Below are 14,288 nucleotides of genomic sequence, written 5' to 3' on the forward strand. Positions count from 1 at the left end.
CACACAGTAGGATTGGCACATTCTAGGAGCTCATAAGCTTATCATGGGAGGAATCTTTTGGGTTGGGGGCTGACGGGTCCACCTAAACAGCTCACACTCAGTGCATGAATGTGGTTGTGCTGCTGTGACCAGACAGGATTTCAGGATCCTGTGGCCCATGAGCTGCCCTGTGGGGAGAGGGAGAAGGGGTCGAGGGCTCCTGGGGAGAACCCAGCACAGCTTGGCTGCTGTCACTCACTGAGTCCACACTGGCACTTGATTGCCCCTGATCAGTGATTCTCAGTGGGATCCATGGAGCATCAGCTGTGAGAGATGCTCTTTAATATAGGGGGTGGGAGCAAGGTCAGATAAATATGGAAATGCTACAGACCAGATCCCTTCTGAGATATTTACAGTCCATACTCTAGGGGGACCATCACTTTAATGCTATAATCTGCTTTTTGCCACATGTATGGCCACAGGATTCACATTCCTTGTTTCTCCTTCAAAGCAAAGGCCCTATGGAGCTCCCGCTAACCCGCAGGACCTCTGGGAGCTGGGTGGTGGGAAGGCCGTGGAGCAGAGTTCGGCAGGCAGGGCCTCTGAGCCGGGCCTGGAGTCTAGAACACCTGACAGTAAGTCTGGGCAGAGCCTGAGGCCCTTCATCTCTGGTGATGCCTGTGGAGGAACCCCAGGGTGTTCCGGGTGCAGTGAGTTTCTTACATCTAGCTGAGTGTCCAGAGGAGGATTGTCCCAATTCCACCCCAAAGCTTGTGGAAGCAGAATCGGCCTCACATCAGCACATGGGCATCAGCACCCACTGCCTGGAGGCCCGTGTGGAGCCTGAGGACACAGGATGGAAAGTCTGTCCTTGGGCTCAGGAGCCTGGATTTCCTGGGGAGGCCCCTGACGTCACCTCCAGGCAGTCAGAGACCCACAGTCTGGGAGGAGGGAGGTCGTGGTCCTGCTGCTGGTGTGCGTGTTCATGATGCTCATGGGGCCTCTGACCCGCATCTGCCCACATTCCTGGCTCCCAGGGGCCGTGTTCTCCTGGCCTGAACCTGGGTCAGCATGGCCTGGCTCTGTCTCCCTCCTGTGGGCTTTCCTGGGGCTCCCCTCTACCCTCTGGACTAGTTCTCAGGATGACAGACCAGGACCTGGCAGCTGCTGAGTCATGCTGTGACCCGGGTGTTCAGACACCTGTCCTCAGAGTCCATCCTCTTGGGGCTGGGCCCTGTGACCCACCATCCCCACGCTCAGGGGGGCCATGCTCTGGCTCTGGATCAGGGAGCTGGACGGGGACCTCGAGGGAGTGGGCTGTCTCTCCTCTGTCCTGCTGGCTCCCCTCCCCCATGTGAGGGTCCCACTTCCCTGACCCCCTGGAGGCCTGTGAGGAGAGGCCTGGACCCAGCAAGGAGTCCTCGGGCTCCCTCCCTCCCCCATGCCTCCTACCAGGCTGTCACTCCTGGGGAACATTCATGTATAAGGAGCCTGTTTTCTCATTTGCAGTGAACTCAGGGCCCTTGCAGGGAATCTGCTGACACCCTTGGAGGTGCTCATGCAGACTCCGGAGCAGGAATCCCCCCGCCCCTGGAGCAGCCTCCTCTGGTCACAGCTGCCTGGGCCTCAGTCAGGAGCAGAGACAGGGCCACAGGCCTACTTGGCAGGACGTCTCCATGGCAGTTGGGTCGGCGGCCGCCAGGTGGCGCTGGTGCCCGGTGCTCAGGGCGGGAGTGGGGTGGGGTGGCAGGGAGGTGCGCAGGGAGGCCTGGGGGTGCAGGTGCTGCTGGGGGAGCGGGGCCACGGAGACTCTCCCTTTCCTCCCACACCACCAGGGCGGCCGATCCGGTGGGGAGCGCCAGCGTAACTGGGGGGGGGAGGGTCGCAGGTGGCCAGGGGGCAGCAGTACAGACATAAAGGTGCAGCCAGGAGCCTGGGATGAGGAGCCCACTTGGAAGGGGACACTCTGGACTGGAAGGAGACAACCAGATAGAGACACTCTTAGAGGAGGGACCAAGATCTGGGGACCCTGAGGGCACCTCCTGCCTGGTCCCCACATGAGGACTCAGAGCTGTGACCCTTCCTGACCTCCCCTGAGGGCTCTGTGACCGTGGGCAAGTCACCCAGTTTCCCTGTGCCTCCTGCTGACTCCAGTGTGGTCACTGACGGGACTGACCTCATCAAGCTGTTCGCAGGATTAAATGCAAATCCAGAGGAATCGGTGCCTGCTTTATGTCCTCACAAGTCATACCTAATTTATAGAGGGGGTCCCGGGGCCTGGCTGGCTCCGTCAGAAGAGGGGGTGATTCTAGATCTGGGTGGTGGGTTCGAGCCCACACTGGACGTAGGGCCTACTTCAAAAAAAGGAGTCTGAAGCTGGCAAACTTAAATTTTAAAAAATCATTGTCACTGAGAAAATAACGTACCCTGTTCCCTCTGGCAGGAGCTCCTGACGATGAAGCTCATGTTACATGATTGAAAGTGGGGGCAAGTGTTTCCAGCACAGAGCCTCCTTCCCCCCGTGTCCGCAGCCCCCTGCTCCAGGGGAGCCCGTCCCATGTGCTCCCAGTTCCCAGGGGCCGCTGTGTTTTATCACAGCTACACCGCGCGGATGACCTGCTGCCTCAGGACTGTCTGTACCACTAGGTAACATCAATGCAAACGAGGGTCCTGATCTCAGAGATGTGGGCAGGGGGGGGACCTGTGCCCGAGGGTTCCTGTGGAGCGGGAGCCTGCACGCCTCCCCGAGGACAATCACTTGTAGTTCTCAACTTTTTGGCATTTAACTCCATATTTGTAAATAAATTTCTTTTTAATAAATAATGATGTTCTATTAGTATTTTCAGATCAATTGCAGATACCATGCATGTATTTTCATCATAGAGATGAGGATTTTCCTTTCATGACTCTCACCATCCTCCATCCAACTAACAGATATATGGCATTTTCTTTTTGATTAAAGTGTTAGCATTTATGTTCTATAATTTTATTTTTTTATTCATTTTTTAAGATTTTATTCATTCATTAGAGACACACAGAGGGAGGCTGAGGCATAGGCAGAGGTAGATGCAGGCTCCTTACGGGGAGCCTGATGTAGGACTTGATCCCAGGACCTGGGATCCTGACCTGAGGTGAAGGCAGATGCTCAACTACTGAGCTGCTCAGGCATCCCTAAAATCTATAATTTTATAAAGAGCTAAACTATATAGCATTTATTAGAGGCTTGACACTGTTCTGAGATTTACAAAATCATGAAACCTGTAAGAGGCAGGCTTCTAGGGAGGGAGGGGTCCTTTCACCCCCGTGTAGGAAGGTCTTGTGGGTTTGGTAACAGAAGGAAGCATCCCACGTGAGGTCCCAAGGCTCTGAGGGTCACGGGCGGAGGCCCCTGGGCAGGACAGAGCTGGTGTCCTGAATGGTGATGGTGCCAAAGGCTCTGCTCCCAAACAAATCCCATGTAGGACAGACACCTCAGTCCTGGTAGGGTTTGCCTTGGATCACTGCGTCCAAGCAAAAATAGTGGGGGGTCTGTGGGTGCTGAGACCCCACCCCAGCGGCTGACCCTCGGAGCACGGGTCACTCTGTTGCCCCATATTTGTTCTAGCGCTTGTAGGCAGCAGGTGCATTCTGACTTCTCTCCCATCCCCACCCATCCGATGGCCTCACAGGGATCATTCACTCCAGGGTTTCATGTCCTTTCTTTCTGGTGGGTGAAGACCCAGGGCCCCTGTGGGGGAGGATGTTCTGATTCACCCTGACGTCTCCTCCCTGGACGAGGGCTTCAGGCTCCTGTGGGGAAAAGCAGAGGGGAGCTGGCTGAGGAAGGGAGTTTCTACCCTCGGGGCTGCCAGTCCCCAGGTCAGGCCTGTTTCTGAGGGGACAGTAGGAAATGGAGAGGCAGGAGGGGGCTCCTGGGAACCTGGTCTAGTAGCCAAGCCAGCAGGTTCCTGAGGCGGGAGGGCTCTCCTCCAAGGGCACTGTGGGTCAAATAGGAGTCTCCTGGGCCCTGGGATGTGCTGGCCCCGCACATCCGTGACTCCCCCAGCGAGTCCTGAAGCAGCTCCATGTCCCCACCGTGCGGAGAGCTCGGGGGCTCAGGGCCGTGCAGCCATGTGTCCAGGGGACAAGTAGGGAAGGGGTGGGAGGGTGAGACGCAGCCTCACTGTGTCTGGTCCTAGAGCCCGGGCTCCCCTGGGGGCAGACTGTGGCACCTGCTCCTCCAAGAGGGTTTCTAGTCTGAAGCCACTGTCAGCACAGAAGTCATGTTGCCCTGCCTTGTCCTCGGGCTCAGGGTCCTGAGCTCTCTGCCCACCAGGGAGCTGTTTCTGGGTGGGTTAGGAAGTATTCAGATTGTTCAAGAGTGAGACAAGCAACCCCTGCCTGCCTGGGGCTGGAGACACTGGGCTGTGGGTGATTCAGCCAGTGTGGCGGGTAGCTGTGATCTGCAAAGGGCTGGACGTCAGAAGCTTCGAGATTGCAACCACAGGCTTGTATCCTCTACTTGTGGGTGTGAGAATGAGAGAGGCTGCCCTGGGTCCGGCCTGGCCTCCCTCCCCCTCAGTGTGGCACCTCAAGGTCTGCCAGGGACTTGGGTCAGGAAAGACCAGTGGCCTAGAGCTGTAAAAAGTCCCTGGTGCTGGGCCAGCATGGAGGGCGAGCTGGCTGACCTTCCAGGGTCCTTGCCCAGCAGGTCGTCGGGGCTCCCTCAGGGCCCACAACCCCACCCCAAGCTGTGGTTTCCACAAGCAAACAGTCCTCACCCCAGGAGGGCTTGAACAGGGCTGTGGCGATGGGGACGGGGACGGGGACCGGGATGGGGGCAGAGCCACTGGTTGCCCCTCCCCTTGAAGTGACCAGGGACTGAAATGTCCAGGTCTGGACTCCAACCAGGGGTTTGTACCCACAAGGCTCAGGGACGACCTGGGAAGGGATCTCCCAACAGTGGGTAGGAGCGGGGGCAGGGCTGAGGGCTCTCTGGTCTGAAGGTGCAGAGCGGGTCGGGGTAGCCCAGAGTGGATGTGGGGACTTGCAGGAGGACACTTGGTGGGACAGGACAGGCTGCAGAGCCTGTGGCAGGAGGAGCCCATCCTTCTGCACCCCTGCCTGTGTCGGAGTGCGGGCCCATGGCCGGCAGAGCCTCCCAGGGAAGTGCTGGTTGGGGTGCTGCTCCTGGGGGGCTGTGCCCTGTGTGTGGGGGCAGGGCGGGCCCTAGGGTGCAGACAGAGCCCTGGGGTGCCAGCAGGACGGACAGCAGAGCCCGAGGCTGAGGGGGAGCCCAGGGACACAGGTCAGGAGCCCTAGGGGTTCAGACTGGGGAGGTGAGACCACCAGGCTGCTTGTGAGCACAGAGTTGGGGCCTCCCCTGCACTGGGGCTCCTAGACGGGGCTGTTCCTACATTTGCTCTGCAATGATCTCCTGAGCCCACTGCAGGAGCTGAGGTAACAGGAGAGACCTGAATGGGCTAATCTACTGGACAGTGAGGTCCCAGGGCTAACAGTTGGCCCCGCCCTTGGGGTGTGGAAGAGCCCAAGGTCTCTTGAGTGACGTCTTTCATCCTCTCTTCCTCTATGTTCTAGATGCTTCCCCAGCCTCACTGTAGGCCCAGATGGATCCAGCAGGGAGGCAGCCTGCCATGGGCCCCTGCTCAGGGGACCCCCAACTGGGCGGGGCCTCCTGGCTCCTGGGACTCACCAGCCTCCTCCTCAGTGAGTGGCCCGGGCTCCCGGGGAGGGAGGACCCCCGGGCGGGCAGGGAGGCGGGAGCTGCGGGGCTGTCTGGTGTCTCTGGGGAGGAGCAGAGGAAGCAGCCCTGTGATATGGAGCACACGCGGTGCGTCTGGTTTCCAGCCCCGGGGGCAGCGGAATGAACACAGAAGCTTCTGGCAGAGGCCAGGCTGGGAGCCCTGACCCTGGCTGCCTGGCTGCAGGACGGAACCCCCAGCAGGGGTGAGGCCAGGGGAGCCCGCAACCCCTGGGGAGAGGGATGGAGGAGACCAAGCGGGGGCTGCTGGGACCCAGGGTGGGGACGGGCACCCCCTGGCCTGCGATGCTCAGGGGACCGGGCAGCCCCTGCAGCTGCTGTGCCCGGGCGGGGCCGACCCAGAGCCCAGGGCTGAGCTGGAGAAGAAAGCAGGTGTCCTCTGTCTCCTGGGGCGACATGGCCCCTGACTATGGTGACATTCTGTTGGAAAAGGAAGGAAAGGCGGCCTCCAGAATTCAAGGGGTCTGTGCCTCTGCTGCATGTGAGACTGTGCCTGGAACAGGAGACTGAGGACAGGGGCTCCAGGTGGGGGTACGCTGGGGGGTCAGGAGGGAAGCAGAGGGGGCCCCGAAAGGGGACTGAAAGAAGGTCTGTGCTAACCAGAGTGGGATTTTCCAGTTCTTACTTCATCAGACCACCTGCTTCCTTTTTTTTTTTTTTTTTAAGGTTTTGTTTATTTATTCATAGAGACACACAAAGAGAGAGAGAGAGAGAGAGAGAGGCAGAGACACAGGCAGAGGGAGAAGCAGGCTCCATGCAGGAAGCCCGATGTGGGACTCCAACCCCGGGTCTCCAGGATCACACCTCAGGCTGGAGGCCAGGCTAAACCCCTGCGCCACCAGGGCTGCCCAGACCACCTGCTTCTTTGTAACAAAGTAAATGAGAACGAAAGAGAACGCAGTAAGATACAGAGAATTGTATCCAGGGCAGGTGCTTTGCAGGACAGCATGTCAGGCCTAGACCTCCTCCTGCACGGGGTGTCAGAGGGGAGTGAGTGTGTACGAGGTGACAGAGGAGGAGCCCTTGAGGCTGAGGAGGAATCAGGTGTCAGTGTCCTGGCTGGCCGAGGCAGGGACAGCATGGATACCTGTCCTGGGGACCGGTGGCCAGGTGAGTAAGGGGTGCTGGGCCCCATGTGGGGTCCCCAGGCCTGGAGAGAAGCCATAGGGACTGGGTAAAGGCCAGGAAGGGAATCTCCAACAGGTGAGCAGCTCCTTTCTGCAGAAATGCTCTCGGTACGGATGGTAAATGTGCCAGAGCTGTTGGTCCGAGTCCCCTGCACTTCATCCTCTCCCTGTTGGGGGTCAGGACCCTGCAGGTGAGCGAGGTCACATGACCTGGTCAAGGGGACGCTGCCCTGGGACAGGAGTGATTCCAGCATCGCTTCACACTCATGCACTCTCCTGCCTTCCAGGAGTCACGGAGCACATGGGAGGGATTTAATGGCAAGATGGGTTCTGGGCTTTTCTCCTTCATTCCTCCTGGAAACCACCCTCACTTCCTGTGCCCTCTGCCCTAGGCGTCTGCAGCACTGGCACCCAGGGTTCTGCAGCCCATGGTTCTGGAGTTGAGGATTCTGGAAACCCCGTTTCCCTGAAGGGGATGCAAGGAGCTTCTGTGTTGTTTCAAGTGCTCAGAAACCCAGACTTGCCTGCAGGAGTCGAGCTGGAGAAGATGACCTGGGGGATCTCCTCCGGGGCAAACTACACAACCCTGCTGCAGGTCTCCCCTGGGGCACGCGATCCAGAATGGGTCAACTTCCAGGACAAGTTCCAGAAGAGGGTCCATGTGCTCAACATTACGACCCTGAGGATGAACAACCTGACCCTGGAGGACACTGGGCTGTACCGGGCTCGGGGCTTCTACTCCAGAGGAAGACAATACGACCAGGATTTCCACCTGACTGTGTATGGTGTGTAGGCCCCTCCCCCAGCCCCAGAGCTCACCTCCTTCCTCTGTCCCTGGAGGGTCCCCGCGCCCGGCTCACAGGGCTCCCCCCAGACCCCAGCCTTCAGACTCTCTCTTCTCCCCTGGAATCAGATGCAGGGTGTTCGCCACAAATGCAGGCAGAGCTGAGAGTCACCCCAGGGATGGAATCACTTTGGTGCTTCAGGAGGGGAACCCCTTTGGGGGGAAGTAGGGATTTTGCCTTAACACTACTGTCCCCACAGGACTCAGGGTCCTCAGGCTGTCCCTTAGCTGTCTGTGCCGCTGGGACAGGTGAGGACACCTCAGGGGCTCACCACACCCCACCTGAGGGTCCTACTGTGCAGTCGGGCAGGAGTCCGACCCCAGAGCCTGTGCCCTGAGGTCCGGGTGTGGGCAGGGCTGTGCTGGTCTCTGGAGGCTCTGGGGAGAATCCATTTCTTTTCCTGTTCCCCCTTCTGGTGGCACCTGTATCCCCTGAGTCCTGGCCCCTTCCTCCACCTGCACAGCCAGCACTGCTGGGATGAGTCCTGCTGCAGAGGGAGCATTGCAGCCTCAGGCTGAGAGATTTGCAAGACCGATTAGGAGTCTGTCCCTTGTTTTTCGGGGGGACCTCGAGTTCAGTGCATATTCCTACCATATAGGGTGTCTATTCCTAGGGACCACCTGTGTCCCCCACTGCAGCTCCTCTGCTGAGAACCTGGGCTAATCTCTAAGGCCCTGATCAGGCCAGTGACTTCTGTACCAGGGGTATGGGGTCCTGACACCATCCCAGCAGGAGAAGATGGGCAGGGTCTACCAAGTTAAATTCTCCTGTTCCAACTTCTCTTTCTTCTATGGGACACCCCGCTTTCGTACAGTTAATGGAGTTTGGGTAGGTGGTTGCTGGACCAAATTTCTCCATTGAGATTTTTTTTTTAAAATATTTTATTTATTTATTCATCAGAGAGAGAGAGAGAGAAGCAGAGACACAGGCAGAGGGAGAAACAGGCTCCATGCAGGGAGCCCGACATGGGACTCGATCCTGGGACCCCAGGATCACACCCTGGGCCAAAGGATGCGCTAAACCGCTGAGCCACCCGGGCTGCCCAAGAATTGCTCAGTCTAGTGAAATCCCATAGAGCTGACTCAGTGGCAACATCCTTATGGCACCTGCTGTAGTTTTGGTCACTTCTGTTCTATTTGTAATATGCTTTCACCATCCTGAGGGGAAGGAAACCAGAGCTTCAGGGAGATTCCAGAGGACGAAGCCTGAGGTGTGATGTTCTCTGCACACGTGACGCTCTGTCCTCTTGTTCCTCCTGCCCCAGAGCCCCTGCCCCTTCCCCAGATCTGGGCCAAGGATCGGTTCATCACCCCAGGCTGGTGCAATGTCACCGTGAAGTGTGACACCATGGGAACCAGGGAGGACCTGACCCTGTCCTGGGAGAGGAAGAGACTCCCCAGGGAACTGGAACAACGAGTTGCCCCAGGACCAGCTCCCAACCCCTGGACCCTGGCTCTGAGCCTGCCCCTCAGCCAGCCCAGCGCCAGCCTCACCTGTGTGCTCAGCAACCAAGAGGACCAGAAAACTGTCACCTTGGACCTTGGGGACATCTGTGGTCATGGTGAGTGCATCCTGCAGAGGGGCTCCTGGTGCTCAGGCAGCCCTGGGTGAGGCTTCTCGGGTCTGTCCCCTTGTTTATGGCACCACCCTCCACCTGGTCACCCCATCCAGAGTCTGGCAGGCACATCCACCTGCTTCTGCCCTTGGGTGTTGCTCCCGGTCTCCTCTACCCCCACCCTCACCCCTGCTGGTCCAGGAAGCACCCAGCACGGACCTCTGCCCACCCTCATCCATCATTCCCTGTGTCCAGGGTGGTTTTCAGGAGGGGAGTTGGGGGGTGTCAGGGGTCTGTGCCACCAGACGGGGTATGAGCCAGCGACTCCTTCAGGATTGAGGGCCGGGAGCTCCTCTGCCCAATTGTGGCCTGGTGGACACAGGTCACCCCACCTGTTGGCCTGGATCCCGGATGTGTCCTGCTGTCCTCAGCCTCCAACCTCTGGTCAGGCTCCTCTCTCTTCCCTCAGCCCTTCCAGGTCAGGATCCTCACTCCCCCTACTCCCATCCAGGGACCCCTTGGCTCCAGCTGGCTCTGGGCCCTGACACCCAAGCAGTCCCCGGGGCTGCCGCTGGGGGCAGGTCGAGCATGAAGAGAGTTTGACCCCGGGGTCTGGGCCTCAGGGGCTCAGGCCCCGCAGGAGCTGCTGCCGTCCTGCCCTCACACCTGCGTCCTCTCAGGAGCCGCCAGGGGCCCCCACACTGAGAGTGAGGCTCTGCGCCAGGATGAGCCTCCTCTGCAGCCCCAAGCCCTGGACGGCAGCGGCCACGTCTGCTTCTCCTTGAATTCCTGTCCCAACTCGGCCCCGGGCTGTTTGCTCACAGTCTGTGTTTCCCTGAGTGAATGAGAGACCCGGTGCCCCATGTGCCCCCTCGGCCCTCCCACCTCCTCCACCAGCAGCTGGAGCCCCGCTGTCTCAGTATCCCCGATCCCAGGGAAACTAATCGCTCAGGGACACAGTGGACCCTCTGGAAAGAGGCCCCTGCCTCCCTCGCATCCTCCTACCTGGCTCCTCCCTCTTGGTCCTCCTCCCACCTGCCCCAGTGGGTGCTGGAGCTCCAGGGCTGGCAGGTGCCCCCCTCCCTGTTCATGGCCCTCCTTCCTGGAAGGCGGCACCCACCCTGCCTGTCTGCTCTCTGCACTCCTCCCTCAGGATGAGGTTTCTCATCACCTCCTCCAGGAGGCCCTCCCTGACCACGTGTGTACAGGCTGGGAGCTCCTGTGCCCTGGGATGGCTCTGGCTGGCTCCCTCTGGCACCTTCTCACCCTCCTCCCACTGAGGTGTCCTCAGGTGTGGGCACCGTGTCCTGTTCCTCTCAGCACCTGGGTCCCAAGCAGGAGCTCGGGAAGTGTTGAGTGAAAGCACCTGCCTTGCTGCTCCCTCCTCAGCTTCTGAGCAGGTGCCTTCAGACGTGTCCACGTGCTGGGCAATGGGCATCTGTTCTTCTCTCAGTCCTTAACCTTCTCCATCTCTCTGTGGAGGGAAGCAGATCCACAGGGACAGGCTGATGCCTCCCAACTACCCAGCATCCTGGGGACTGTTGTGGTCCTGCTGCTGATCCTGGGAGCTGGACTGTTCCTCTGGAGGACACGAGTGAAGAAGAGCCTGGAGCCTGGGAGAGGCAGGTTGCACTTCTCCTCCCTGGGCCCACACACCTCCCTCCCCTGGACCCTGGGCTCCCTTCCTCCTGCCTTACTGCTCAGGGGATGTCCCTGCAGGAGGCTGGTGGGGGCGGCCATGGCCTTGGGGTCATGGAGGGGAGGGTACAGGTTTCCAGGGCTCAGACTTCAGCTCCCTCTGTGTATGACCCAGGTGCAGGGTCGCAGGAGGAGCATAGGGATCCCGATAGTGGCATCTACTATGCAGAGCTGAGCCAGCAGGGGTCTGGAGACAGCAGGGACAAGGTGAGGCTGGGAGAGGGGCCAGCCTGGGTCCTCCCTGATCCCTGTGTGCCTGGGTATGTGCTTGTCAATTCACGTCATCCACAGGGTCTGACCACTGTATCCTGGAACCCTTTCAGGACAACACAGTATTAGCTACGAAATTCATCTCGGGACCCATGCAGTGCTGCGTGATTAGGGGAGGTCATGTCAGCAGCACTGGGTCTGTGGGGGTCCTGTTGGGGCTTTCTGTCTGTCTGCTGTTGCAGGACCCTCTGTCTGCATTCCAGGGTAGAGGTGCAGCACATCTGGAAGGGAACAAGCCTCTCACTACTGTCTACAGTGAGGTCCGCAGGGCAGGCGTGGCCCTGATGAGGATTTAATTGGAAGAAGCCGGAGAATCCCGCCCTCCGGGGACAGCTGTCTTGGGAGCATGATGCCTGCAGCTCTGGTCTCACCTCTTCCTCCTCTGACTCCTCTGGTGAGGGACTGGCTGGTCCAAGCATCAGTTAGTGTCTATGCTAAGTGGTTCTGCACACGTTTGCGATTAGACATCTGTAGGTCTTTCAAGAGGGGAAACTGAGTAAATAAATTGACAGAAACATGTGTCATGAGTGCTCAGGCCCAGCCACCTGGCACCCCTTGAGAAACTCTCCTCCTCACCCTTTATACATCAAACTGCCTTTCAGACCCTCACACCTGGGACCAACCTTTGTGACTCACAACATCCCACCTCCAGCTGAGTCTCGAACTCAGTCCACACTCAGTTATGTGCGGAGAGCTATTCAGAGACACCATGAATCCGTAATGGTCAGCCCTTCTCTGGGGACGTGCTGTCTGCGCATTCCTCTCTGTGGTTCATCCCCCTGACCTGTTGCCCCTTCCCTGCAGCCCTCACCCCGTCTCTCTGCCCCCTGCCCAACACTTGAGCCCACCGTGGGCCTCACCTCACAGGGACCCCTAGAGCACCAGCAGGTGACCCGAATGTGACCCTGGTGACAATGTTTCCTGCTCCCACTCCTGGGCCAATAGGGTCCCTGCTGGCCACTCCCTGGACCCCTCACCCCCTGCCGACTTCCCAGACTCCTCTGGGGCCCCTCTAGCGCTCCTCCTCCCTCATCTGCTATGCTCTTGAGGGTTTAGGCAGGGCCTCTTCCTATCTCCGGTGCCCTTCTCTCTCTGGTGCCCCTGTCCTGGGGCTCCTGGCCTGTTCCAGCGGTGATGCCCAGACCTCCGTCCCCCTGCCTCACGCCCTTTGCTCAGCCCACACCCCGTCCCCACCTCCCCCACAAGGGGGTCCTGCCCAGCCCCCGACCTGCACTTTGTACCTACTCCCTCTGCCCTGTGGGGCTTCCCCCTGTAGAGAAATGCCCTCCGCCCCCCCGCCCCGTGGTGTCTTCCTCCAGCTCAGGACCAGTGATCCAGCGCTCCCAGCTGGATCCAGCACCTTGTGTGCAAGGACTTTATTCTATTGTCACGATCGTCAGAGTGAGGACAGAAATACAGAAGCCCAGAAGTGCACGTGGAACATGAACACCAGGAGCCTGATCCCACAAGGACTGTGGCCCCACCTTCCCTCTAGTGGCTGTTCTCAGTTTTCCTGAGAGCTGGAACTCATCCCTGTTCAGAGCAAAGAATCTCTTCTGTAGTCTGTGTGTCCTCGCCTCATAAATTACTTCATATGAGAGAGACAGACAGACACAGACAGACCCACAGGTGCACCTGTCACCTGCCTGCTGGGAGAGCTCCTGCCTGCGCCTTCACTACCTTGTTGGTCTCTAGATATTCCCTCAGTTCCACCTTGTCCTGCCCCCCGGCCACCTGCCTCTTCTTTGATCATGCAGGTGCCTGCTCAGCACCCAACATCGCTGTGGGAGACCCTACTGTCTCCTACGTCAGGGGGTTTTGTCTGGAGGATGAAATCCTGCCTTGGTGGCACCTGGGCTCATGCAGGTTCTGGTCTCTGCAATCTTTCAACCCTCAGGCCCAAAATCCTAAGTGCCCAAAAGATGAAATGAAAAATCAGGAAATAACCACAAATTCAAAGTAAGTGAAACAAAAATTTTTGCTTCACTTTATACAAATACATTGAAAATGTAGATGAAATGGTTAATTTTCAAGAAAGTATGATGTAGTGATAGGAGAAAGGAGAAAGCCTCAGGGCAGGTACGGTGCCTGCTGGGTGAACAAGCGCTGCTGCGTTTCCCCGTCGCCCGCAGACCCCCACCACACCTCAGTTGACCCTGGAGGGAGTTCTTCCCCCACACTGAGCCCCTTTTTCGGGTCCCCAGCTGGGCATCCTAGGATCTGAGGCAGTCCTGACACTGTCTACCTGCAGCTCAGGTCAGACCCCATGGGGGAAGTTTCAGGCCACCGCACCTGCGCCTCCACTTGGACGCCAGGCAGCTCTGGTCTGTGCCTCTGAGCACCTGGCTGTGCCTCGCAGGTTCCCATGAGCGGCCTGTCAGGCTGCTGATTTCCTGGGGCAGCTCACCCGGCAATGGGGACCCTGAGTCCTTCCTAGCTTACGGGTCGGTTATACAGGGTATAAGTCATGAGCAGCCGGGGGCAGAGGGGCCGGGGACAAGGCATGTGGGGAGGGGTGCGGAGCTGCTATCCCTCTAGGTGAGCCCTCCCCAACACCTGTGGGTGCTCCCACTCCGAAGCCCTCCTAACCCTGTCCTTCTGGGGTTTTAGAGTCCTCATTACATGAACACCCTGATAAACCCATGACCACTGGGGATGGGGGATCTCACGCTCCAGGCCTCCTCCCTCCCAGGTCGTCAGTGAGTGGGTCCCTGGGTTCGCACCTGGTAACACGGTTGATCCCCTGGCAGCCACCCCCGTCCTTGGCAGGTTCCCTAAAGTCTGTCACACATGTTCAGGTGTGGTCGGAGGGGCTTGTCATGAACCATAGAGCACCCATTGCACCCTCACTGCTCTGGCCTGATTGTGGGAACTGGGACCAATCCTAAATACAACAAGAGACCTCCCTTGGGCTCTTCTATAGAAATTACTAGATTCCAGGATCTGAGTGCCAGTGATCGTGCATGAAGGCAAATATCTATAGCTTACTATGAATTACAAGAGAGCATTATTTTAGAGATTGATGTCTTTGTGTAGCCTACTCTTTACTTTTT

At 58.5% G+C, this 14,288-nt stretch overlaps 1 protein-coding gene across 7 annotated transcripts; it reads left to right on the plus strand.

Annotated features, from left to right (window-relative positions):
- The first annotated feature begins 4,790 nt into the window (after nt 1-4,790).
- LOC144315897 (SLAM family member 9-like) lies at nt 4,791-11,754 on the plus strand. 7 transcript variants are annotated; one of them, XM_077901200.1, is made up of 8 exons: nt 4,792-4,924; nt 5,557-5,685; nt 5,827-5,925; nt 7,260-7,652; nt 8,977-9,273; nt 10,755-10,889; nt 11,081-11,172; nt 11,439-11,754. In XM_077901200.1, exons 4-8 carry the CDS (start codon nt 7,343-7,345, stop codon nt 11,529-11,531), a joined length of 927 nt encoding a protein of 308 aa, XP_077757326.1. In that variant the 5' UTR covers nt 4,792-4,924; nt 5,557-5,685; nt 5,827-5,925; nt 7,260-7,342; the 3' UTR covers nt 11,532-11,754. The 7 variants fall into 7 exon arrangements, with proteins under 7 accessions (XP_077757325.1, XP_077757326.1, XP_077757324.1 ...); XM_077901199.1 differs by lacking the exon at nt 5,827-5,925 and having other exon boundaries at nt 4,791-4,924; nt 11,087-11,172; nt 11,444-11,754; XM_077901198.1 differs by lacking the exon at nt 5,827-5,925 and having other exon boundaries at nt 11,444-11,754.
- The last annotated feature ends 2,534 nt before the right edge of the window (nt 11,755-14,288 follow it).

The sequence above is a fragment of the Canis aureus genome, chromosome 6 (genome assembly GCF_053574225.1).
Source record: "Canis aureus isolate CA01 chromosome 6, VMU_Caureus_v.1.0, whole genome shotgun sequence".
Classification (NCBI taxonomy): domain Eukaryota; kingdom Metazoa; phylum Chordata; class Mammalia; order Carnivora; family Canidae; genus Canis; species Canis aureus.